At 33.4% G+C, this 27,853-nt stretch overlaps 1 protein-coding gene and 1 long non-coding RNA gene across 2 annotated transcripts; one reads left to right on the plus strand and one right to left on the minus strand.

Annotated features, from left to right (window-relative positions):
- Positions 1-274: 274 nt before the first annotated feature.
- On the minus strand, positions 275-6,346 carry LOC137922747 (uncharacterized). The gene is made up of 3 exons (XR_011107541.1): positions 6,259-6,346; positions 1,989-2,114; positions 275-1,733 (listed from the first exon to the last, which is right to left on the minus strand). It is a non-coding gene; the product is annotated as an uncharacterized lncRNA (long non-coding RNA).
- Positions 6,347-9,724: 3,378 nt separating this feature from the next.
- Positions 9,725-27,014, plus strand: Galphaf (G protein alpha subunit f). The gene is made up of 10 exons (XM_068765791.1): positions 9,725-9,913; positions 11,579-11,708; positions 15,513-15,607; positions 17,443-17,611; positions 18,201-18,298; positions 20,931-21,045; positions 22,037-22,123; positions 23,459-23,589; positions 24,695-24,863; positions 26,505-27,014. The coding sequence occupies exons 2-10, from the start codon at positions 11,610-11,612 to the stop codon at positions 26,700-26,702; spliced, it is 1,161 nt and encodes a 386-aa protein (XP_068621892.1). The 5' UTR covers positions 9,725-9,913; positions 11,579-11,609; the 3' UTR covers positions 26,703-27,014.
- The last annotated feature ends 839 nt before the right edge of the window (positions 27,015-27,853 follow it).

A 27,853-nucleotide genomic window follows, 5' to 3' on the forward strand; every position in this document is an offset into this window, starting at 1 on the left:
CAAGTGGAATGTTGGAAATCTTTAGCAATTTGTGAATAAACACAAAGGTACGTCAACATCCAATCCTAGAACCAAAGTTCTTCCTGCAGTGCCAGCTGCACGTGCCGCTCAACTCTAGAAGATACAGACAGGCGTAATAAGCAAGCCAGACGTACGCTTCGCTCGACGGAGAGCGCTGTGACACATCCGAACGTCGCAAAGGCTCGCCGAAGCTGCTAGCGCGGACGCAATGAATTCGAGGTTCTGGACCTGTTTCGCGTAGTTGCCTGTCACTGTCGCATGGCTGTGCGAATGTTATTTGACTAAGCGTAGGTTCTGTGTTGCGTAAGCTGGTTGTAGGACCATAAAGGGGATTCTAGTCTGGAGCCGCATGGTTAGAGACGTGATAAGCGTAAATTAAATTGAAGAAAAGGGACATTTGGCAAAAAATTTAAGAGCGATCAGATAACGGGATGAAATCGCATTGCTATTTTATTCGATCGATTAGGATCCCACCACAAATTAATAAAGAAATAATTATGTGCTGTACCCTATAAAAAAAACGGATAAAATTCCGTAGTGCACAAACTAAAAGTTGTAGATTTTTGTCGACCGTTATCAATCCTAAAACGATAATAAAAGTTTCCAGTCGAAAGTTGATTCCACGTTGTTCTTTACTCGTTGCGCTAATTACTTAAATCGTACAATTTAATTGACTCACACTCGAACATGCTCTCGTGACGTCAAGTGCCAAAAGGTCGAATTCATCCAGACAACTTTGAAGTTGGATAGTAAGGAAAAGTAGAGTGGTCATATAGTGATAGATTTTAGTAATGGTGGATCTGTATACGTATGGCTGCTCGGATAATAATTCTTTCCTCCAATATGAGTGCCAAACAGTACTCAGTGCATTGGTGTACAAGGTTAGGTGACAAATTCTGTGGTTGTCTTCTTCGTCAACCATGATGCTGTTTTCATGGGAAGCTTGATCAAAGACGTACTATTCGTGGCGTTGAGATGTGATCAGCCAGCGCCCACACCGCAGTATTGTCTGATTTTAGTTTCCCGTCCTCTCGGTGGTTAAAAAAAACTTGAAAAATTATCATCGTCATCATCACATATATATCAACGCGATGACTTCTCGGATACGATCTGCGAGGGAATCTTGGAGCACTGCTTCCATCTCAAGCACGTGTGCCTTAATACTTCAGATCTTTATGGTGGTGTATCCAAAAATTTTATGAATTGATGAACTATTTATGAATTTTCATTATATCTATTTTTTAATCTAAATCTTATTTAAAATATCTTAATACGCTTAAGGACTGACCTCCGTAGGCTGTTGGCTGATTTGGTCTAAGTTCTTTATATTTTTACATATTTTTTCTGTATTATGACCCATGCATGAAGCAGCTTGAAGGCAACATGTTCAGATGGCGTAGGCTTAGAGAGGCTGTCCATTACGACCGCTTTACTGCGTAGCGTTTGACTCCCTTCTACTTTTTCTGTACGCTCGTCTTTAAAAGTTGAAGTCCAGTTAGCTGGCTCCCGTCGACTTTAGTGTGTGATGTGATAGATGTGTAGCAACGACGGTTCTGTTTCCTTATATATTATAAGTATTACTGCAAGTAAGGACGGCATCTGCTGTTATTCTCGCTAGCCCAATGAGCTTCAAAGTCTTCTATTTCAGTTAAGATAGAGAATATTTCGTCTATTTAAATGTTCCACACTTCTGTTGTAACTGCTGATATAACCTGTAAATAGTAGTAATTGGAATAAATAAATAAGCACAATACCCGGCGATAAATATGGCACATCGACCTTTATTGACCGTTATCTTTGTCGCACGAAATACAACGACTGGCAAAACGGAGCCGGAATTAGCCGATTGTCTCTTTCCAAAGGTCGATGTGCAATATTTATCGCAGGATACTGTAAAACATTGGACACTAGAATTGTTCAAAAAACACAACACAATCTTAATAATTGAAATATAAACACGATATTACCTCTTTGTACGTATCCCATTTTTTGATCTCTCTTTCGATTTATTTAGAACGGTCCACGCCTTCTTCATAAGACTTCGTGCATGGCAGAAGACGCGGGGTATGCATTTTGTTGCTTTACACCTGCTTCTGAAATTAAAAAGAAATAAATTTCAGTTACTGCATTTTACTTACATAGCGTGTACAAATTAAATGTAATGAACAGTGAACAGGTATTTATTTGTTTAATGTAATTTAATGTTAAGAAACTAAGAAGGAGACTTTAGGCTTAGTTTATTTAAGTTAATTTTGATGGTTTTGGTTTATTTCCTGTGCAATATGATATTACATAATATTATTTTCGAATTGGTATTCCCAAATAGTATTTCCAAATTCATATGAGGTGACATGGAGTGCATCTCGAGGGTTCCCAGGAGGGTCTTGGCTCGGACCGGTATATACTTCTTTTTTACAGGAATCGGTGGCTGCCGTGTTCTTAGATCGTATCAGTGAACGGTCCATAAAGTGACTAAACTCAGGGGCCCCCACTAGGGGATCTCAGCTTGGGCTGTGACTCGTCGACAATACCCACTTGGCATTTCGACACAAGGGCCTCCTAGAGAGCTGACCCACACCTCCGATTGTTGCTATGGGCTGACTTATATACATAAATATTGACGAAAAATATATGTAACTAGTCTGTGGTTACTAATTATGTAGGTATGCATGAGTCGTAAATCCGTGTACAACTGTAATATTAGTGTGTACATTGATTTGTGTAAACTTAATTAGCAGTAAGCAGTGGTGGCCCATCGGCAGAGGATTAAGTCGTGCGATCGTTGGTTGCAGGTTTGATTTCAATTAAAATCTTATATAATTCACACTTTGAATAGCAGTGTCCTCTGCGCACCTTATTACCACAGTGCGATCGCCAATCCACCTGCTAAGCGTGGCGATTATGGAATATCCCCACAGTTATTTTTGGGTGAAGCCTATGCCGTGCAATATGTGTTTATCATCTAACATAATGACCATAATAATATAAAGTATACCATGTGTACTTACTAAAACTGAGAAGAGAGAAAAATAAATCGATTATAATCAAACTCTGTTCAGAAGCAGACGTTATATGACAAAGATATATATGGGATATACTATAATCGTCTCACTCGGCAGGTGGGTTGACGATCGCAGTGTGGTATTTTGGTGGTGAAAAAAAATTAAGGTTTGCTTATCGTTGATAGGCAAAGTATGACTGATGACTAGGTCTACGATGGTACATGTTAGTCTAGAAGATACTAAGTTACTCTTGAAGACTCGTAAGTTAAAGTTTACGGGTGATAATTATGCATAAAGCATAGATCGCTATTAACGTCTTTAATCTAATAAGTCACACACGGGCGACGACAATCTTCGCCCATCTTCCCTGTCCTTTACTCGCAGGGTGGCAGGCAATGCAATTTATAAGAATAAAACCGAGTAGGAACAGAAACAAGAAATGAAATAAAAAAGCATGTAAACGATTTTAACAAAATAAATAGAAATGTATGACAAATTATGTATAGAAATGTTATATATTAATAATGATAAAAATAAAATGTAAGAAAAAATAAATAAATAAAAAAATAAAATAAACGTACCTAGCCACCTTAGAGTAAGAAGATGATGGAAAAAAGGCGAGGAAAGAAAGAAGGTATAAAAGAGCAAAACGAAAGATATTGTGAAGGACGAAAGTAAAGAATGGAAGATATTGTGACGCCTGAAAGAGAGTGATTAATAAAGAAAATACTGAAAAAAATTATTGAATAATAAAGTCCCTGATTCCAATAAGTTAGGGGTACGAGAGGCCCCCAATAGCGGGGGCCATTTAAAAAAAAAGGAAAAAAAAATAAGTCACACGTAAAGCATTGGTCAGGAACGGTAGCACGTCCTTCCTTGGGCCAGCATAAAGGCGGCCATAAACGGACCAGAGGCTGTGTTAGATTTAGATAATACAATACATAGAATTAAGATGTAGTTATATGTATACATAAATAGGTAGTGATATTATGTAAAGAAAAGGTATAGCAATATATATACCTAACCTATTATAGATGACATGCATATAATTTTGTAAGAGGGTAGTAAGAAATTCACTAATAAAAGATGAAAACTAAATATATGTATACATTCATATATATATACTAGCTGACCCGGCCACGCGTTGCTGTGAAAATTTAAAAAGTGGAAATAATTGAATTATACGGTATTTCGTTCACTACAAAATAAATTTAATTAATTTTATAGCGCCAACAACACGTGGTAATTATGCTGTTAAAATGTAGCTTATATGACACGTTCGTAGATTTACCATAGCAGCGCCATCTATTGATTACTTACTCAACCCAGTCGAAAGGTATCGACATCTGTTAGAATCATTTGGAGTTATTAGATAATTGTGACTGTCAAATAATAACAGACAATAATTAGCAATAAATTAAAATTGCGACTATAATTTGAGATTTAAACTATCTTATCTCTCAAGTTAGATCGAACTGCACATGGTATGCGAATTTTATTATAATCGATTAAGTGGTTTAGAAGTCCATTGAGTATAAACATTGTGACACGAGATTTATATATATTAAGATATACACACGTGTATATATATATATATATATATACACGTGTATACATTTATATGTATATGTATATATATATATATATATTTATTTGTATAGATATGTGTATTGACTATAAAAAATTTTATGTGCTGATGTGAAGGTAACAAAAAATTGTTTATTACTAACATAAAAAAAATATAAATAAATATTTATTTTTAAATTAGTAATATATATATATATATATATATATATATATATATTCATACATACAAGTTATAATATATACGCGTGTGTGTGTGTGCGCGCGCGCGTGTGTGTGTGTGTGTGTGTGTATGTGTCTTTAAATATATATTTATATATAGATACATATAAAAAAGAAACAATACGAATAATGCAATAATATAATAATTGTTAATGCCATAATGCGGGGAAAAAAATAATTATTACCTACCCTGCTATGGAAAATTGAACATAGTAATTGTTACTTACCAACTAAAGTAACTAAGCCAAAACCATTATGGCTAATAAATCTATGACTGTACACAAGCGAATAAATCGCATCAGATCTAGACGAGTAATCATAAGTTTAGCAAATTTTTTCGGTATTTTATGTTTACATATATTACAGGGATCGGAAAGTAATGTCGTTTCTGCGCATTTCGATATTCGATTGTTATTTGGTACCTCATTACGTACTTGGAAAACGCTGTATACTAGATGGTAAAAGGTTTTCGATAACGAAGGTGAATATATTGTTGTTTAGAAATAAAAACTTGTTAAAAATGTAGTCACGTGAATTTACCTCAAGAAAGCGACAATACTTTCCGGTCCCCTTAATAATATAGGTATTGTTAAATTTAGTTATTATTGTAATAAATAATCTATTTCTATTCAATAGCTATATCATAATCATGGCTTTTATATTGTCTGTGAAGATACTTTATTCAGAAGATACGTATTCCTCTTACCCACTTTTAACTCACTTTACACAGTAGTGCGATGGTATAATTTCTAAGAAATCAAAAAGCGACTTTCATATTCATCACATTATAATACGTTGCAATAAATTTCTTTGAGAGGGCCTACGTTTAGGAATCAGTGCGTAATATTTAGATGCGGGTAGTCAGAAATTTTTTTTATTTATAAAAAGAAAACTAAATCACGCTTTGCAACAATAAACGCAGTAGATGGCTTAATAGAAGTAAATACGCAAATTAAGGAGGCGGTAACGTGCATTAACGGAACATTTGAAGCAAGTAAACTGTATTAAAAATTGTATTAACATCCGACGTGCTGTTTAAAGTCGACAATGTGAAGTATCTGATGATGCTTTCATCACTCCTAATTTAGCCTCTGGAATTGCTTTTCAACAGAGTACTTCGTTACACTCAGAGTCAAAAATTGACTCTAGGAGAATCGATCTCCATTTTAAAAGAACACACAAATCGTCTCTTAATTAGTTAAGGTAAACAACACATTTATTTTAAGCTACAATAAAATTGTTTTTTTTTTTTAAAGTCTTCCTACCCACATCGAAATTTCACTACATATAACCTTTTTTAAAACGGGCGGAGGGTGGGTTAAGAAAAAAAATAACTATGGAAATATTCAGCTAAAATACCAGGAGCGCACAAATCCAAGGACGATGTTAAAAGCGTGCGCTGGTAAATTAAGACAAGCAAAATGCGTACCTCTGGTCTTCTATATTGGTTAAGTTGCTTAGTGAGCAATGGATGGCCGGCTTCCTATGATTATTTCTTTCACACGACGAGCGAATTTTTAAGTGACAAAGTACCAGGCGCCTACAAGTACGAACACTTCTTCAATGTTAAGCACTCCCAGTATTGGGTTTTAATATAAAAAATATTTTTAACATTAACTTTAGCGAGGGCACGTCTGCTCGTAACCGTGGTCCGAAAGAAAAGGAATGCAAATAGATCATCATTTAAGCTACTGATCTATTTCGGACTCTGTCCGCACGTAAGTAAGTATAGTTCTCCGTCTCACTCTTTCATGCGCGTTGCCTGATTTTTTACAAGCAGACGTGTTATTGGGCTTTTTCATACGGGTTTTGCACAACGTGTGCATATTACAGAGGGTATTTACAATAATTATTGACAAAACATTAATAGTAGCGACTACCCAAATATTTTTTTTTGCGCCAGACTTCCACTACCATCCAATTGACATTTGCAGAATCCATAGGTTCAATGTGGTAGGACACAGAGAGCTAGCATAAAACCTATTTTAGAGTAGTGAAGCTCAAACGCTCCCGGAAAAACCTTTTCTCCTAATTAATAAAAAATATAAGACGTAAGAGCGGTGGTAGCTCAGCTGTAAAGGACTGGGACTTGGGATACGGTCGCGGGTTCCATTCCAGGGATACAATCTTATACACAATTGTGAATTAATTATTATAAACAAGTTTCTAGAGGACCCTAATAATACACTTCGATTGTCATCCAACATGCCAAACGTGGCGATTATAATATATACCCACCCTCGTAGATATATTTCGGGGTGGGCTATACTTTCCATTGAGCGTCTTTGAGCTGAAAGGACAAAAAAACTTGTAGCTGTGGAATAGGTGGAGTTGAATGGTGAGAAGATATGAAAAGCCATACCCTCCCACAGAAGTCTACTTCACATATTACGGAGTCTTCTTTATCAAGATTTCTTCGGTTTATGTTACGTCGGAAGCATTTAAAGAAGACAAGTCTTGGAAGTAGACGATATTTGACAGCAGAGATAGAAAACAAAACAAGTATATTTATCTCTGTTCCTCCTTCTAAGGTATAAGCCGCCATTTTACGTAACTCCACTCTGTCGGAAATTCCATAACAAACAAATTTTGTTTTCTATTCGACTACCTCATAAATACAGGATGATTAGTAATAGCTTTAAATGAAGGAATGTATAGCCCATTTACTGTCAATTAATATGTCGTAAAATAAATAGTTTTAGCAATAATCGTAACTTTATGATAATATAGTAAAAAAGAACATTTAAAATAAATTCGGATTACTGTGTTTAAAAATTAATTTTTATATACCCTCTTGTCTCCGCAGATTTGTTATTGTGGAAAATAATTGCTCCAATTTAACATAAAACATTAAATAATGTAATATATTTCAGAGTTATTACTTTCTACAAGATGATTGGAAATAGACTTTAAAGTTTTTTACTATACATTCAATCCTTCAAAGATGTCACGCTTTATACAGTCGTCTTTATAAGAAAGAAAATGTAAGAAGTTTCAATTATTTACAGTAGGATTCCGTTTTACTTAGGAGCAAAGTTACATATTACGCATATAAATTTGTTTTTAATTCAGGCCAGTACAATTGTTTATCGGCTGCATCACTGCTACATTCGGATTAAGTCAATAGGTGTATTAGGAGGATCGAAAAGTAATGTCGTTTCTTTCGACATATTTTACATAAAAACCGATTGATTTTACCGCGCGAGCATTGAAAAGATGAAGGTACCCAGCAAAAAAAAATTCAAATATAGAATAATACTTATACTAGAAAGTTGTCAAAAAGTGTTGGAATAGAATGACCAATATATTATATTTTTTCATTTTTCCAAAAAAAAATAGAACAAAATCACTTTCCAAGCAACCCTATATTTTGGTATAGTAATATATTTGTTAACATTATACAACATTGTGCAACAATATAAAATGGAGCTTTAATATATTTTTTCACACAGCCAGTTTTAAATTTTGTTTTTAACTGTCTAAACATACTAAACATACAAAAATAGTTTTCATATATTATTAGTTTTCCACATATATCAGGGGACCGAAAAGTAATGTCATTTCTGTCGGCATATTTTACATAAAAACAATTGATTTTTTACCGCTCCGGCATTGAAAATTTGTATACTAGATGGCAAAAGGTTGTTAATAACGAAGGTGAATATATTATTGATTAGAAATAAAAACTTGTTAAAAATGTAGTCCTGTGAATTTAACTTCATAAAGCGCCATTACTTTCCCGTACCCTAATATATTATTACATAGTATTTATTTTCCTATTAAATAGAAGCTAGAAATACAAATACCGGGCGAACGTATTAAAAAACTCGTAAACAGTTTTGCGCATACAAATGTGCAATGTGTATGAGTGAGAGAGAAATATAGTTTGCATGTGCCCAAGTATACTCCGAAATATTTCCTTATATTAATTCATTATTTTTATTTCAGTCGGAGAATGTTTATAACTGGACGTAATCCTCCTCCATATGTCCAATAGACCGGTTGGACTAACCTGCATCCGTCTTCGACCAAGATCATCTGTCCACATTTTGGGTGAACAATCTACGCAGCATTTGCCTGTCGGTGAAGCCCACTACGAAATCTTAAGGCTCCAGTAGACATCAGTTCTGCGCGTTATGAGGGACTGCCATTTCAAAGTATAGTGCCATTTCATATAAATATATATATATATATATATATATATATATATATATATATATATATATATATATATATATTAGATAATTTGTATAGGCGTTTAAGCCAAATAAAATTAAAATAAATCATATTAATTTCAATATGTATGTTATAATTTATGATATTCTATTATTAATGGAAATATAGACATTTTAAAAACAAAATGTCAGTTCAATTTGTAAATGTGCTAAGCCAGGGATGCGCAACACGCGGCCCGTTAAATATATTTATGCGGCACCCACCAAGAATTTCTTGAAATTCTTTTATCGACTTTTTCTCAACATTATATTGTTATAAAATTATAAAAAAATTGGTGGTACATGCTAAATCTAAACCATTAACTGCGTACGTATTATATATACGCTTGTATCGTTAAAACTATACTAAATTTCTTATTAACATTTTCAAATATAATCATTTTTCAGTTTTTATCTTGTTTATTTTTATTTTGCATTAAAATTTGTATATTTTCTTATTTTAATGCTTATAAAAAGTGAATTTTGTTAATTATTAATAAGTGTTACATTATTGGTCCGCTGATTGAAAAGGTTCATCACCCCTGGGCTAAACTATTTCTTTTCATATTCCTAATTTTTCCTCAGTTATAAATGAGCGAAAAGAATTAAATGTTTTCATTATATTGCACGTATTTTGAAATAGACAACGGAGTGGTATTAAGACAAGCTGCCATGGATTAGTGGTAATTGTTAAATAATACTCATTCTATTGATATGATTCGTATTTAATTATCTTTAATCGAACTCGAGATAGCGATATCAGGCATCGATAAGATGCACAACACAGCGCAAGCGTCGCCGCCGAGATTTCAATGTAATATTAAAAATATAAGTGGCTTTTGTTTTGGCGAGTTGTGGATTGTCGACAACGTGAGTGTTTTACTAATTTTTTAATTATTACCGGTAATTTACAGCACAATTTTTTTTAATTTAAATTCACTAAGTAATTATTTGGTCAAAATTATGATATAAATATAATGATACGGTGTTACTCTCACACTAAATATTAAAACCGTAAACACGGCGTGGGTAAATCCATCACTAGGTGAATCAGCTTCTAAGTTATGGTCACGGGAAGTCTTGGAGGCTGATGATATCTACTAGGCGTCTGTCGGCTGGTATGATGACGAAACATATTAAGTATATGTTGTGTTCACTGTGTTTTATTAATCACACAATTTTTTGTTTCCTCATGAGATTTATTTATTAACATAGGTGTATATTACGAGTAAGTACTGTCATAAATAGATTGTTGGTTGAATCACAAACTGTTAAGGAAAATCATCGAAAGGAAATTGATAAATATTTTGATCAAAAGCTATAAATATAAAGATTGTCTTTATTTATACTAACCCGCTGTGAATTCTATAATAGCAAGCTTCCGTTTTAAAAAACGATAGTTATAAAGAAAATATTATTAAATTTATATCTTATAAAACACAGCGTTAAGAATTACGTTTCCCAGGAAATAAATAATAAACCTTTAATACCGCTAAGATATCATACAAATCATAGCTTACTCGATGGTAAGATATAAGCGTACTTATATATTATTTAATAAAATAAATATTTCTGACTACCAAATCTACTTTATATAACATTATTTTGATTATTACATAATATAATAGCATTAGTATGAATTACTGTACAATTATTAATTATATTTCGATGAATTTAAACGGGGGGCATAAACCTGCAACTCGTGGGACGCATGCGTTTCTTACAAGGATTATTTGTAACCCTGAGTTCCCTTTACATTTTTGTGTTATATTTTAAAAAAAATTAAATTCAAACACCGATCAATATTAACTTACCAGTATCTGAAAGAATTTCTGACAGAAAGAAATTGATAAGTAGACGTCCAGCGGTTTAGGACTGGGTTCGATTTTGGGGTATACAATTTTATATATATTATATCGCAATTTTTGCATTAATTACATAGGATTGTCACTCCTCATAAGGAAGTTTCCAGGGGACGTGCAGCAGCGTCCCCAGCGTACTATAATATCATATTACTATCGTAAGTAAGAAAAGGACCAATATTTAGCCACTTCCGCACATGCAGCGGTAGTCGTGCAATGAAACGCACCGCCCGCCAGCCCGCTGATAAATGCGTATGCGGCAAACAATGCGAATCACACAACCGCCACCGCCAAATTACTCAACACGCACACACAGAGTCTCTCTTTGACTCTGTGTTTGGCACTAATCAGTGTAACATAACTCCTGAAGATGCCTCGTGGAGGGGTGAAACACGTGTTGAGTAATTTGTATATTACTATCGCCAACCCGTTGATGTGCACACTTATAGTGAATAGCACTTTTGTATTAAAAAAATCACGAAAAACCTACCTGTGCCAGTTAAAAAACCAGGAAAAGGTAGAAAAATAATTAATTTTAAAATAATTCTATTAATTATTCGTTGAAGCTGCCTCCATAGTATCTTAACTATAAATAACTTTAGACATATATATGTCCGATGACTGCTCATCATCTATAGTTACAAAGTTATGAAATTTTCTTTCATTTTTCCAGATATTGGCGTAAAGAAATAAAAGTACACACCATGCGTCTTCTGCCATGTATAAAGACTTACGATGAAGGCGTTGATCATTCTAAACAGATCGACAGAGAGATCAAAGAATGGATTAAAACGTACAATGAGGTAAGTTTTTGCATCGTGATTATATTTCAGTGATTTTGAAACTGTTGATTCTGTCGCTTTAAAGTGCCTGACATGTTTTATTTATTTATTCCACTAACTCACTACTATTATTAGTAGTCAAAGTATTCTATTCTCTATCCTAAATGAAACAGAGTCTAAAAAGCGCATGATTGTTCCATACAGAATAATTGTATTATAAAAGAGAGGGAAAGAGTATTAAAATAAAAAAATGTGAGTTACTACTTCTTAGAAGTATAAATATCTACAAACAAATAAATAAAATTGGAGTATCTGGTTGTGATATTAAAATAACCTTTTACAACATGCCTTTAAATACATACACCAAAAATTCCAATTTTTAAAAATTTTGTCTGTTCCGGCTAATCTCTGAAATGACTGAACCAATTTTGAGGAAACTTATATTGTAAGGTAGCTGATGTAATAAGAAGTAATTAAGGCTACATTTATTTTCGAAAAATTCTTAAACTTAATAAACTCAATAATATTTTTGTTAAATTCCAACGCGAATGAAATCGCAAGCACAGCTAGTTTTTAAAAAATTTCATTGAATCAATTTTCACGTTCCCGTTGTTTTGAAAGGTCTGCGGCATTCATAGTCACGATTATAACTGAATAAAATAAGTTTTATTTCAAAAAGGATTTTTTTTACTTTATTTTCCAAAGTAAACTTTACTCTTTTAAACCTTTGTGTCCGAACTATATAACTTTATAACTTTTGTAACTCAGTTTAACCACGCCCTTGGACCGTGTACATTATAGTATACTAGCTGATCCCGCAAACGTTGTTTTGCAAAAAAAATTTAATTAACAAATAAAAAATGACATGAAAACGGTTTATCGTAGAGGGGTAAAAAATTAGGGTTGTATGTATTTTTGTATGCTGTATGATAAATAAATAAAAAAATAAAAATTAAAAAAAAAATTTTTAAGGGTGAACAACCCTTATCACTTAGGGATATGGAAAATAGATAGTAGCCGATTCTCAGACCTGCTGAATACGAATATAAAATTTGGTAAAAATCGGTCGAGCCGTTTCGGAGGAGTTCAAGTTCGAACACCGTGACACGAGAATTTTATATATTAGATTAAAGAATCGATTCCGTAGTTTCCTTGTATTGGTCGGTGGAATGTATATAAATAAGAATACTAGACTAAGACTGGGTGTTTTAATACCTTTAGACAATTATTACAGACACAAAATATCAATTAATAGGACGCCATCTTGGCAGGGTGATTAGTACTGTGCCCTACTCATAACATCCTAAGTGACTGCTTCCACTTGTCAATGTGAACGCGGCTTTCTTATTAACTATGATATAAAAATACTTGAGACATATAGCGCGCTCATCGGCTGTGATATTTACACTTTCATCATCATAATTTCAGCGATACGACGTCCACAATTGGACATAGACCTTCCTCATAGATTTCCAATATGGCCGGTTTAAAACGGCCTGCATCCAGCGTCTTCCTACGACTTAAACAGGGTCATCTATCCTTGTCGTCTAATCTTTTGGGTTGACGATCTACGTCGCGCTTCCGTCTCCCACTCTAGAAACTTAACCAACAGCCATCTGTTCTGCGCGCTATGTGGCCTGCCAGTAGCGCTGGCCACTGCCGAATTCGCTGGTCTGTTTCGATTACTCTTGTCGTTCTAGGGATCTCAACATTACCAATTAGTTCTCGTAAGGAAATCCCAAGCATAGACTTCCATGGTTTACTGAACCACTGTGAGCTACCTGATGTCTATTAATTTGCAATAACACTTAATATTGATGCGCTCTTTAAAATCGATAATAATCGAGTAATCATCGATCAACAATGTTATCGATTGTTTAGATCGATTCCGAGTCGGTTATCGCTACTTCGGCGGTGAACCTCAAACGGTAAGCGCGAATAGATTGTGCGAAAGAGATAGCCGATCCAATCCAATATCAAAGACGCCGCAATACGATAATGACAGATGCATTGGGGGAATTTTTATATATAGTTTTTATTATCAGATAAAATATCATTTACTGGAATAATTCATTTATTTATAACTAATATCCGTCCTACAATTTTGGCTATATATATACTAAAAGAAGCTAGGTGTATGACCGCAGAAAATACAGGCTGCGAAAAACAAGCAAAAAAGGTTTGATTTGCAATCACTGTGTATAAGGTACTAAGTCTACAATAAGTAAAAATAATGTCTCAGATCAAGATATTTTTTCAATTGTAATGCGACAGTCCAATAATTTCTATCAGCACAAAATCTGCAGGAACAGATAGTAAACAAAAATTCATTTTACTTTATTACTAGTTACTGTAGTATTATCTGCACTATAATATCTGATAGATATTATAGTATCTATAGTATCTAATAGATAGATTCAGGCGTTACTTTGCGGAGGTCCATTCTAAGTAAGAAAATGACTAATATATAGCTACTTCCGCTATGTAACAGTAGTCGTGCAATAAAGTGCACCACCCGCCAGCCCGCTGATAATTGCGCATGCAGCAAACAATGCGAATTACACAACTACCAACGTTAAATCACTCAACACGTGTTTCATCCCTCCCCGGGGCATCCTCATAAATAATTTTATAGTGTCAGGAGTAATGTCTCGGTGTTTGGCACTAATCGGTGGGTAAGGTGCAGGGTGTGCAAAGCACACTGGTGCCGCTGCGCTCCCTGAGGCGGCGGCTTTTTCTTTTTCTATTTCGCTGTCCAAAAACTTAAAACACAAGACGAAACATGAACTATCGCAGTTCGACGCTTAGTTTTGCAAAAGAGATGTGTTACAAGCATAAAAACAATATAAATACTACAAGTATAAATATAGCTATTGCTTGCAGTATGGTAGGTATGCCTACTTAAAAAATAGCTTGTTGGAATATGAAAAAACTTTCTTGTTGCGACGGCAAAATTAATAGTTATTTAGGAGAAACAGTCATTCACTTAACCTTACGAAATTATACCCGAGTACAAATCAATTAAACAACATAATTTACGTAATTAGCATAGAAGGCAAAGAACAATGTAAAAACAACCTTCAACAGAATAAATATATTGTTGCTTTAAAATCGAAAATGGCGGAAAAAATCGTCTACTTTCAGTATGTATGCGGTATTTTATCGGTTTTTTCTAGGGTAAAATAGCACAGCACTAATTAAACGGTAATTGTTTTTTTTAATCTATGTATATGAAATGACTAATAAGATGAAAGTCATTATTTAATTATACATTAATTTTGTTTTACGTTTTAGAGGAATATGTATATATTTATGCAAAAACGAACTGTGCCCGCGACTTTGTCCGCGTGGAATTTGACAGTTAAATTATTTAGTTTTTATTGTAATCGTTTAAGAATTTTTCTAAAGTAAAAGTAGCCTAAGTTACTCCTTATTACATCAGCTACTTGCCAGTATAAGTCTCGTCAAAATCGGACAAGCTATTTCAGATATTAGCCGGAACAAACGGACAGACAGACAAATATTTAAAAAAGTGATTTTGGTATATTTTGGTAGTATTTGGTATATATTGGTTGTGTGTATTTAGTATGTATATATATATTATACATGTAGTAAAAAGCGGCTATTTTAATATTACAAACAAACACACAATTTTATTTATTTACATAGATGTACGTAATTTTTATAATTAAAGTGAATTAATTACGTTTAAGTCAACGCATTTGTCGTATGTAGATGACTTGCGTATATAATTTTTAATCTGTAGACTGTATGCAAAATGCTAGTGCTATATTCCGTAATAAGCACAGATAATAACTATTGCAGGCAATCAAGCTGCTCCTACTAGGCACTGGGGAAAGCGGAAAGACGACGATAATAAAGCAAATGAAAATCTTACACGTCAAAGGTTTCAGTCATAGGTTTGTATTTTTTTTTTTTAATTTTGACCATAGACAACAATAATTATTATGGATTCTGAATTTATCGTAACTTTCAGATCCGCTGTAAGATCTGAAAAGTCAAGCAGAACTGAACATTGTAACGTTGCAAGTTAACGTCCCATAAATCTTAGTTAAAATTTTAACCCAAAAAATATAAACACGAGAAACATCTCATAAATCGCAATACAGCAAAAATTTTTTTGGTTAAAGTTCTAACTAAGATTTATGGGACGTTAACTTGCAACGTTACAACATATCAGTACTTATGAATAAATTTTCAGTTTGGTCCGCTGATTTAGTAAAATATGAATTCAATGGAATAAAGTGCTGTCGTCGTTTCATCCCATAGACCATGGATGCACAGACCGCGGCCCGCCGACAGCAAAAATAATACTCTCGTACATTCGAAAAATATTGAATTCTATTTCAGAATAAAACCAAAAAAAAAAATTAATTACCTATACTTCTGGCGGCCGGCCCGCCATCAGTTCATGATTTGCCCGAGTGGCCCCTAGTCTTAATAAGTCTGTGAAACCATGCCATAGACCATAAAAGGCAAAGACCTCCGTCAAAGAAATTTATTGGATATGCCTTATTCGTACGCAGAGCACGTTGTTTCCCTTCCTCTGTAAACTTGTTGAAAGAGTGAATTATATAACATTGTATCCCGGGAGTTGAACCTGCGGCCTACGAACGCAAATCTCAGCCCTGTTGCTACCACAGCTCCACTAAGTAAAGTGTACTGTTTGCTAAAAGGCTGATTTTTAGTATGATTCGTTTTTTTAAATTTTGTTTTTAAAATGAACATATCTTAAACAGCAAATTAAATACATTTAAAAAACTTTTAAGTTAAACGTTTTTTTTGATACCCATATTGTGGCGGTTGTGGAAAAATATGTACCTAGTCCGCCATATTGGAACGGCGTCCATATTGGAATGGCGTCCATCTTGAATTTTAAATTTTGAAATAATCATCGTGTTTTACTAATGTAGCCCTTTCATTTGATACTCATATTGAGGGGGTTAAGGAAAAATACGTAATCCGCCATTTTGTATCGGCGGCCATCTTAGATTTATAATGTTATTGATTTTATTATATTGTATTGTCATCTAAATTAAATGTGTGTACCAAATTTCAGATCAATCTGACAACGGGAAGGTGCTTAAATTTCAATTTCTAATTTTGATCCAAATAAACTCTGTACGGGTCGAACTAAATAAAATCGTTTAATTATCATGAAACTTATAAGTGTTTTTAATAATAAAAAGAAAGGATTATAAAACTTAGCAACACAGAATTTAACAAAGCCAGAACTCTATGGTTAGACTTCCCCACAATAAATCAATTAGAGAGATTTGAAGAATACCAAAATATTTGAATCACATACAATCTATAGATGACCAATGGCTGCATATATTCTTTTTATCATCATTTCAAACCTAGGACGTTCACCGCTGGGCATAGTCCACATATATTTCCAATAAGACCGGTGGGAAGCCATGTGCATCAAGAATCAGACAACGTTGTTGTTAAAAACGATTGACTTCGAGTAACGCATAAAACGCCACAAGTTATGGCTTGACAAATGTCTCCACAATTAGCCACTGATACGCTGTACGACTGTGACAATACTTCATATTATTCCCACCGGTGTCTTAATAGCCATATTACGTTTACATTTTCCATATGGAACATTCATACGATTAACATGACACAAGTCTTTTATGTCAATTAGAACATAGAACTTCCTAACATTTAAGGTTCTCTACTTCTAAAGTCTCTTAATGTGAATAAATATGCCCTCCTCCCGCAGCGAACGGACAGCAATGATCCCTCATATACGTTTCAACACTCACGAATCAATCTACGAGATCATACAGAACATGCCAGCGCTCGGCATTGGTCTTCAGAATCCTAAAAACGTACGCGCACAGCAGTACCTCCTGAAAGTTGGTCCAGGGGGTCCACAGGAGTACACAGAGGTTAGTATATCTTACTATAACTACAGGATGCTTGATTATAGGTGTATAAGATTTCAAGGATCTATAGCTTATCAGCAAAAAGTTTTCACACCTATTTGTAAGAAAACAATGGATAAATGTTTAAAAATTTTGAATACGCTTTGATATGCGCTTTCAACAAATCAAGACATTGATACAGCGTAAATTTAAACATGTATATATATATATATATCTTTTATAATTTTTTCTGTTATAAATAGTGATAGTCACGCAAACACTTTGTACAAATTCCTGGCATTTTTTTATCTACTATATAAACATTAATTCAATAAAAGGGTTGTAACCTTGATGTAAAGTTTAAATATTTCCGCGACTAATTTAAAATTTAAACATCCTGTATAAAAAGATCGCTGTAAAATATTACATGTTAAATTAATTTACTTTTTCTATTGAAATGCGACAAGCTAATAACTTTTTGGCTGTAAAAAATCTGGAGGGAATGATAGCCATTATCAATATCAATTCTTTCTTCTTCTTCCTGATATTTTGTATAAAATTCAAAACAACAAATTACTTTTTGATCATAAATATACGATAAAAATACTTTCAGGTATATTTTGACAACATACGTGATTTATGGCAAGATGGCGGCGTGAGGGAATGCTTCAGAAGGTCAAATGAATATCAATTGATTGACAGTGCGGAATAGTAAGTGTCTCTTACAATAACATGTAGATAAAATAATAAACTTATTTGCTAACAACAGATTTAAATACGTATATGTAAATAAAATCGGTAAAAAACTTTTAAGTTAAACGGTTTTATTTGATACCCATATTGTGGTGGTTGTGGAAAAATATGTACCTAATCCGCCATATTGGAACGGCGTTCATCTTGAATTTTAAATTTTGACATAATCATCGTGTGTTACTAGAGTAGCCCGTTCATTTGATACCCATATTGAGGGGGTTAAGGGAAAATATGTAATCCGCCATTTTGTATCGGCGGCCATCTTAGATTTATAATGTTATTGATTTTATTATATTGTATTGTCATCTAAATTAAATGTGTGTACCAAATTTCAGATCAATCTGACAACGGGAAAGTGCTTAAATTTCAATTTCTAATTTTGACCCAAACAAATTCCGTACGGGTCGAACTAAATAAAACCGTTTAATAAGATACAAATGTCAACCTGGATATAACTACTAGACATTTTTTTGGATATTAAACATTTTATTTTATGATCAAATTACATTGGAAAATGTTTGTATATATTATTTACGAACGCATATATATGAATATATATGACCGTAGTAAAATACGACATACGCTTTATGTAAAATATTTTTTGTTCTTTGGTGATAGTAAAGAAATATTCCTTGCCCGGCTCGTACCCTGTTCATAGTCACTTATTTTTAAATAAAAGTCGTGCAGATAAATTATTTTTATGAAAAGAAAAATTGTAAAAAAAAACTTACCGAATTTATCAAGATATTGAACGAAGATCGTAAAAACAACAATGTACACACAATACACCTTTCGTAATCATGGCGTATAATCGATAAAATATAAAAACAGTTTCAGATTTCTACCATACTACAGTACAACTTAATATTGATATATAACATTCTATTTGGATTATTTATACAACATTGAATCTTGTTTACATCTAGATAAATGCCTGAATCTGTAAAGCATAGTGATAATATTCTAGTGACACATGGTAATAAAGGAATAAATATATTTAAAAAACTTTTAAGTTAAACGGTTTTTTGATACCCATATTGTGGTGGTTGTGGAAAAATATGTACCTAGTCCGCCATATTGGAACGGCGTTCATCTTGAATTTTAATTTTGACATAATCATCGTGTTTCACTAGTGTAGCCCTTTCATTTGATACCCATATTGAAGGGGTTAAGGAAAAATATGTAATCCGCCATTTTGTATCGGCGGCCATCTTAGATTTATAATGTTATTGATTTTATTATATTTTATTGTCATCTAAATTAAATGTGTGAACCAAATTTCAGATCAATCTGATAACGGGAAAGTGCTTAAATTTCAATTTCTAATTTTGACCCAAACAAATTCCGTACGGGTCGAACTAAATAAAATCGTTTAACAAGATACAAATGTCAACCTGGATATAACTACTAGATATTTATTTGGATATTAAACATTTTATTTTCGATCAAATTACATTGGACAATGTTTGTATATATTATTTACGAACACATATATATGAATATATATGACCGTAGTAAAATACGACATACCCTTTATGTAAAATATTTTCTGTTCTTTGGTGACAGTAAAGAAATATTCCTTGCCCTGCTCGTACCCTGTTCATAATCACTTATTTTTAAATAAAAGTCGAGCAGATAAATTATTTTTATAAAAAGAAAAATTGTAAAAAAAAACTTACCGAATTTATCAAGATATTGAACGAAGATCGTAAAAACAACAATGTACACACAATACGCCTTTCGTAATCATGGCGTATAATCGATAAAATATAAAAACAGTTTCAGATTTCTACCATACTACAGTACAACTTAATATTGATATATAACATTCTATTTGGATTATTTATACAACATTGAATCTTGTTTACATCTAGATAAATGCCTGAATCTATAAAGCATAGTGATAATATTCTAGTGACACATGGTAATAAAGGAATAAATATATTTAAAAAACTTTTAAGTTAAACGGTTTTTTGATACCCATATTGTGGTGGTTGTGGAAAAATATGTACCTAGTCTGCCATATTGGAACGGCGTTCATCTTGAATTTTAAATTTTGACACAATCATCGTGTTTCACTAGTGTAGCCCTTTCATTTGATACCCATATTGAGGGGGTTAAGGAAAAATATGTAATCCGCCATTTTGTATCGGCGGCCATCTTAGATTTATAATATTATTGATTTTATTATATTGTATTGTCATCTACATTAAATGTGTGTAACAAATTTCAGATCAATCTGACAACGGGAAGGTGCTTAAATTTCAATTTCTAATTTTGACCCAAATAAATAAATAAATAAATTCCGTATGGGTCGAACTAAATATAACCGTTTAATAAAAATGTTTTAAAATAAAATATTGTGATCATAACACTTACCAACACAATAATATCACCTGCTTCGTCTTAGACAGATATTGGCAATAAATATATCTTCAAGGGAAATATAACTGATTGATAGTTTTCAATTTTGAACACAATGTTATGTAATCACGAAAGTCTAAGATCAAAAGAAATAAATTTGTAATGATCGTTCACCATAAACTACAAAAATTCTTCAACCGTATTATCCGTTGTTATTCACTTTCAGTTTTTTAGACAGAATTGATCTTATCGAGAAGGAGGACTACGTCCCGTCAGATGCAGACATACTAAGATGTCGGCGGAAAACGACAGGCATCCAGAAAATAGAATTTAAAGTTAAGGTACTACAACAGCGAAATCAATAAAATATTCTGTATTGCCATTTCGATAACATTATTTTTAATAGCTCGTATATATTTTTACTAGATGGCGTTACTTTCAAATCATTAATCAACGTATTATTCTTAAGATATTAAGTAAGCAAAATAATTTATTGTATATATATCATAATTAATGGCCATTATTTATAATCGATTTATATTAAAATTAATTGCTATCAAATATAGTAAAATTAATAGGTTTTTTGTAAAATTTAAACCTCAAGAATTTGATGAAAATTCCTTTTGACTTTTTTGCAACGTTTAAAACCCCTTTCATAGTTTGGAAGACCCCAATTTATTCAATTTTGTTTATATGATGTTTGATTACTTTAAAATTACTTATTTTCGATTGTTTTAATTTGATTTGGCATATACCATCTTTTCTTTTTTTGTCCTTTTTTAATGTTGCCATTTTTCTTTGATTGATACAATGGAAGTTTTTTTCTGGTATTTTCTTTAGTAGAGTCGTAGGGAAATTTTTTTTTTCTACACACAACTTATTAACGTGGTAATGTATACGTTTCACTCGGCACTAGATGTTACTTATTGTTCAAAAGATATTGTCCACTATTAATTTTATTTTTAAACCACCCTTAATACTATTTAATAAGATTAAACCTAACATTTTTGCACAAAACTTTATTTAATTAAGTAGTTTACTATGGACTTAAATTGTAACATTGTTGGTAAGCGTTCATAAACAATATGTGGCGGCACTTATATTGGTTTATCATTAAATATCAAATTATTGACCATAAATAAAAGTTTCTAATTATTAATTAGCTAAGAAATATAGTTGACTTACTATTTACTTGACCCGAATGAATAATAATATTAACGATTTTTTTTGTATGTGCATTTGAGGTTATAAATAATTATTATAGATGGCGCTTTGAGTACGGACAAAACCCATTTTCCCAAGCAGTGTTGCTAAAATATATAATTGCCGCAGGTTCCAAAATCAATGCACGGCGGCACCCAGGACTTTTGGATGTTCGATGTCGGCGGACAGCGCGGCGAGAGGAAGAAATGGATTCAGGTTATCGCATTAGTTTTTTTTTTAAGTAATTTGGACTTCAAATTGATAAAACGGCTCAATACTCACCCACAATACTTACCCACATTTTTCCGGCTTATCATTATTATTTGAGTCGTAAGACGTCCACATAGCCGTTCCTTATAAATTTGCAATAAGACTGGTTGGTAGCGGGCTGCTTACAGGCTTTTTCGACGACCTTAACAACGGCTTTTGTCGATAGTGGGCATCGTGATGGCTTGGTAGACGTCCTGCTCGTCGTTTGCCGATCTTTGGACTCCACTCACAAATTTTTAGATCCCACTTACCTTCTGTTTTGAGTGTTATGCAGCCTGCCCACTGTCAATTCAACTCCTCAATTGTTGGTTGGGTCACTTTTGTTCGCCTTCGAATCTTTTTATTCCTGATTCGATTTCGCTGAGAAATCCCGAGCATAACTCTGTCCATGGCTCGTGAGGATAAGGATCTGTGAGCTTGCCAATTATATTTAGGTATGGTTATTGGAAAATGAAAGGAAAGATGTCTATGGTTTATATTATGGTGGAAAACGAAAACTTCTAACCAGAATGAGGTCTCATATAACCTTAAACTTTATGCTTCGAAGGTTCCTAACACGATCTGATGTAAGAACAGTACAAAACAAACTTAGACAGATTTTTGCGATCATGTTTACAATATCCGTAATCCAATATTTAGAACATTGCATTCCCAAATTTATCACTTAATAATCCTTCATCCTACAATGAGATTTTAACAAGTTTTTCTTTAACGTTTCTTTTTATTCTTGACTTATGACTCCGAGAGAAAAGTTATCGGATTTGAGTCAGTAACAATCGTGGGTAGTCTTGCAAAGAAGTGACATAATTTTCAACATTTGCCATAGATAAAAAAAAATATTTATTATCTGTTGGGTATATGATGAATATCTTTTATATTTTTTCGTTTATCTTTTGTAAGGCTGATTGGTTATAAGTGTACAAGCTAGATAGGATGAATAAATAGTTCATTTCCTGTCAATTAATGTAAGATACAACCTATCCTAAAGTCATTAGTTTGAGAATTAATAATTAATTTGCTGAAAATATGGATAAAATAAACGTTCTAACACAAAATTAATTATCTGCTAATGCAGACTTTATACTGCCAGAAGGTATACGTGTAAATATTCCAGTAGAAAAAATAATGTTACATATTTGTAAAATGATTGTAAATAAAAAACTTTAAAATTTTACTACCTATTTCCAATTATCCTGTATGCTCCATTTTGCGTATGCTCCTTTTTCTCGGAATATATTCATCAATCAAAATTATAAAATCCATTAAAAATATAAATTATAGGTATTCGAAGGCATCCACGCGATTTGGTTTGTGGTGGCCTCCAGCGATTTCGATCAGACTCTAAGAGAGGACAACTCCCAGAATCGACTCAAGGAAGCCCTCATCCTGTTCGAAGACGTGTGGCAAAGCAGGTCTGTAACAATCACGTCTCTTAAAGCGTATGTCACAAAAACTATATAAAGTCCAATTTATGCGAATGTTCTTGATCAGGGATGAGCAACCCGCGGCCCGCGGGCCGCATGCGACCCTCGAGGCAAATAATTTATTTTTATATTTTTTTAAAAAAATTGCTAGAATCAAGGCTTTTAAGATAATAAAAGTGTCTAATTAGTTGTAAATGGGTTGATTACCAACATAAATTACGTTTAGAACATTGTTTGAACCTTGAATATATACTTTTTTTTTTCATGGCCCACTGTTTTTGAAACTGCGGCTCTCCGACCAAAAAAGGTTGCTCACCCCTGTTTTTGACTATTGTACAGATCGCACGCTGGGATATTTTGTTATTTGTAACACAATTTGTTCCATGTCCAGGCAATATATGTCTTACGATGAAGATACAGCGATAAGTTTTTTGATTACTTTTCTCTATGTGTTTTAAGTCTATTTCATTTATTTTAATACACTTTATTATATATATTAAAGAAATTCGTAATAATTAAAAAAGTAAGGTGTTATTACTCAAAGCAATTAATGAAGTTGTATATTGTAAACGGTCGTTGGGGTTAAAAAGGTTCTCGAGGTGTTAGACGAGGCGTAATTAGGCTTTTCCCTAGGTGGACCGCCTACATAATTAAGGATGCAGGAAGTCGCTGGTAGCGGGCAAGTCAATGTGACGATCTTTGTAGAAAGCCTATATACGGCTGAAAATAAGTAGATATTGTAATTATATATGTAGTGTAACCTATAAAGGTAATTTAGGAGAACCGGAAAGTAATGTCCCTTTCTTAAGTTAAATTCACACGACTACATTTTTAACAAGTTTTTATTTCTAATCAACATTATATTCGCCTTCGTTATCAATGATCTTTTGCCATCTAGTATACTAATTTTCAATGTCGGAAAGGTAAAAATAAATGGATTTTTCTATAAAATATGTCGATAGAAATGACATTACTTTCATGTCCCCGTAATGTAATACAACTGTTTGTTATATGGAAACTTGTATAGCATTTTTAACTAATGTGCACCGTATATATGTGTACTAATATAGAATATTGATATGATTTTTTTTAGGTTTCTCCTTGAAGCAGGTTTGATAGTGTTCCTCAACAAGCAGGACCTATTGGAGGCGAAGATCAAAGCGGGACGATCGATCGCGCCGTACTTCCCCAAGTACAGCCATTTCGAAGCACCCGGTGATGAATATGTCAGAACTAAACTCTTCATAAGGAGTCTTTTTGCGGTTAGTGTGCTATAGTAAATGTGTTGAAGATGAGCAGCTTATTTGATGATTACAATATGGTTACATTGTTGGCAACCTGACTTATTGGCATGACACCAGCAGGTTGAATCCATGGTGAGAAACCAATGCAGCGAAGTTACCTCTTCGTTCAATATATGTATGTGGTCTAAATATCCGTAGACGAATGAATATAGGGACATATTCCAGCGGATTCGCAAGAACGGGAGAGCACATAACACAGAGCAGATGCTGGGACCTTAAGGTTTTGGGGTAGATACCACACAAACGTGACATACGACGTAAGAATAGGACCAATATTTAGCCACTTCCGCACATGCAGTAGTAGTCGTGCAACAAAGTGCACCGCCCGCCAGCCCGCTGATAATGCGTATGCGGCAAACAATGCGAATTACACAACTACCACCGTTAAATCACTCAACACGTATTTCACCCCTCCACGGGGCATCTTCAGGAGTTATGTTACACCTGATTAGTGCCAAACACAAAGACTCGGTGCACTGCATGTGCGGATGTGGCTAAATATTAGTCCTTTTCTTACTTAGGATGGACTTCCGCAAGGTAACGCCTGATTCCATTAAAAGTGACATACGACCTTATTGAGGGGTCGGAAGACGCTGAACGGAAACCGTGGTCGTATTGGAAATTTATGGAAGTGGTCTATATCCAGCAGTGCATGTTCTTCGATTAAATTATGATTTGATATATTGATAATTAAATTAAGAATTTACCCTATATTAAGGTCTGTTTTGTGATGCTTCCGACGGATCACGAGCCGACAAGCGCAGAGTAGAATGTCCACCTAGAAAGTGGACTGTCAACCGTTTTATAGTCAACGAAAGACGACCCCAGGTCCTTTTGGAAATCTATGCAAAGTCCTATGACCAGCATTAGTTTTCTTACTTTTTAAACGATGATGATAGACATCGTTTACCTTTAAAAATCATTTATATCTTCAGCGGTATTTTGTATTTTGTATTGTCATAGTATTAAAGGCACTGAATACAAATTTCATTACTTTATGTTCAACGATACTCTCTTTAGCTAGAGCCATTATTATATTTACATCATGTCTTGACATTTGACAGACAGACAGATCACCGTAGAGACATTTTTGAGATTAATAAAAATATTTAATTTGAAAGAAACTTTATTTAGGTTATATTATTTTTATTTTTACGCTAATAATTTATTCTTATTTAATCAAATATTGAAAGTTACCTTATCTACTTCCTGCGTTGTGGTCTCCACTTCCGAAACTTAAGTCTATAAGATTCTTAAAACTATTAGCCTATAATCACGAGTCAAATTTGTGCCATTAACAAAAGCCACACCACTCTTACTCGTGGCTATAGGCTCAAGGTAAATAGCTATTAATTCATTATCTACTTCTTTATAATAAATTAATTATTTTTATATTAATCAAACGAATAAATTGCACACTAAACACTGTTTATAATTTAACAATTGATTTCATCGCACTGAGTTATATGTCTTACAAAATACAAATTTTGCGTCAGTTTTGGTACTCGATAGAATAATTTGTGCCATTTTTTTTTTGTTAACTATGGTCATTGGCAAAAATTGTGTAGACCAAGGGGTTAAAATTGGCTCCGTTTCTAGAACCTGACGACGAAGAAACGCGAGCGTCGAAATGTGATCGCGTCTGCAGAACGGTTCGTGGTGCTGGAGGCAAGCCGCAGCCGCGAATGCTACTTTCACTTCACAACCGCCACCGACACGCACAACGTGCGAACCGTCTTCCGCGACGTGCACCAGATGATCCTAACGCACATCCTCAGCAACATCGGCGTCTACTGATCACCATCAGCACCCCTCCATTTACCCCGACCGATACATAAGTCATCACTTTAAATGACTACCATTTCATTATGCAGCTAAACATACCTCCTCCAAAGATTTCCTAAAGAAAAAAGATGTTTTTTCTTATCAATTAAAATATACGTATATTTTCTTATAAAATAGTCTAACATAAATTGGATTCTTTTTGGTGCTCTAGACTAGTGATAGCTTATTTAGATTTTCAACACTAATCACATCAACACTTGGTACCTATTTCTACCATAGGGGACCAAATGACCCGACATTATATGTACGGGTACCCTGTGACGAACAAAAAAGACTTTGATTAGGTAGTTGAGCATGTATTCCATCGGGTGATTTAATACGAAAAAGTAAATAATTCTACATTACATTATAATTTAACAGCAGTGCACGTACGCCATTTGCAATTGCGTGGCCGAAATTAGAACTATTACAAATTGATTACCTTTTAATAGTTATTAAATAGTTACGTTACTGTGAGAGCTTATTTTTACGTTACTGTTAACAGTAACATTAATTTTTCTGATTGAAATATGGTAGTTAGGAACGAAAAAAAAAATTAATTTATTATAATTAAACAATATGGTATATTGACCATTTATATCACAAACGGAAGAAAGGCGATGTATGGGAGAAAATGTGAATGCGAACATATGAAGGACAAAGGAAAGAATAAAGTATATTGTGAAGAAAGTTAAAAAACTTGAAAAACTCATTCACGTTCTGGGGTGAAGACCACGAACCTTCAAGCGCGGCGTAAAATGTCCACTCGTAAGCGAGGCGACATTGTTCAGGTAGTCGGAAGGCACTGGATGTAGCAATAAGTCCAATTAGAAATCTATGACGACCTATGTCCAGCTGTGGGCTTTCTATGTCTAATATTATAATCTCAAATAATTCATTTTATAGTGATCAATTTTGTACATCTATAGGGTATTGCCAAAAGAATCCAATTTTGTTAGGAAAACCTTTCTGAACCGAGATGTTAGTATTTTTAAACTATCGACTTATTCTTTTTAACATCACAAAAAACTTAACATTTCTTTCATCCTTACTGTATATAATTCATGTAGTTTAACATTTAGATAAGTTTTATGTATAACAATCAATAAATTATTATTGTTATT

This window comes from Battus philenor, unplaced genomic scaffold (assembly GCF_028537555.1).
Source record: "Battus philenor isolate CCGP_79_NKW_IND1 unplaced genomic scaffold, ilBatPhil1.0.hap1 SCAF_20, whole genome shotgun sequence".
Classification (NCBI taxonomy): domain Eukaryota; kingdom Metazoa; phylum Arthropoda; class Insecta; order Lepidoptera; family Papilionidae; genus Battus; species Battus philenor.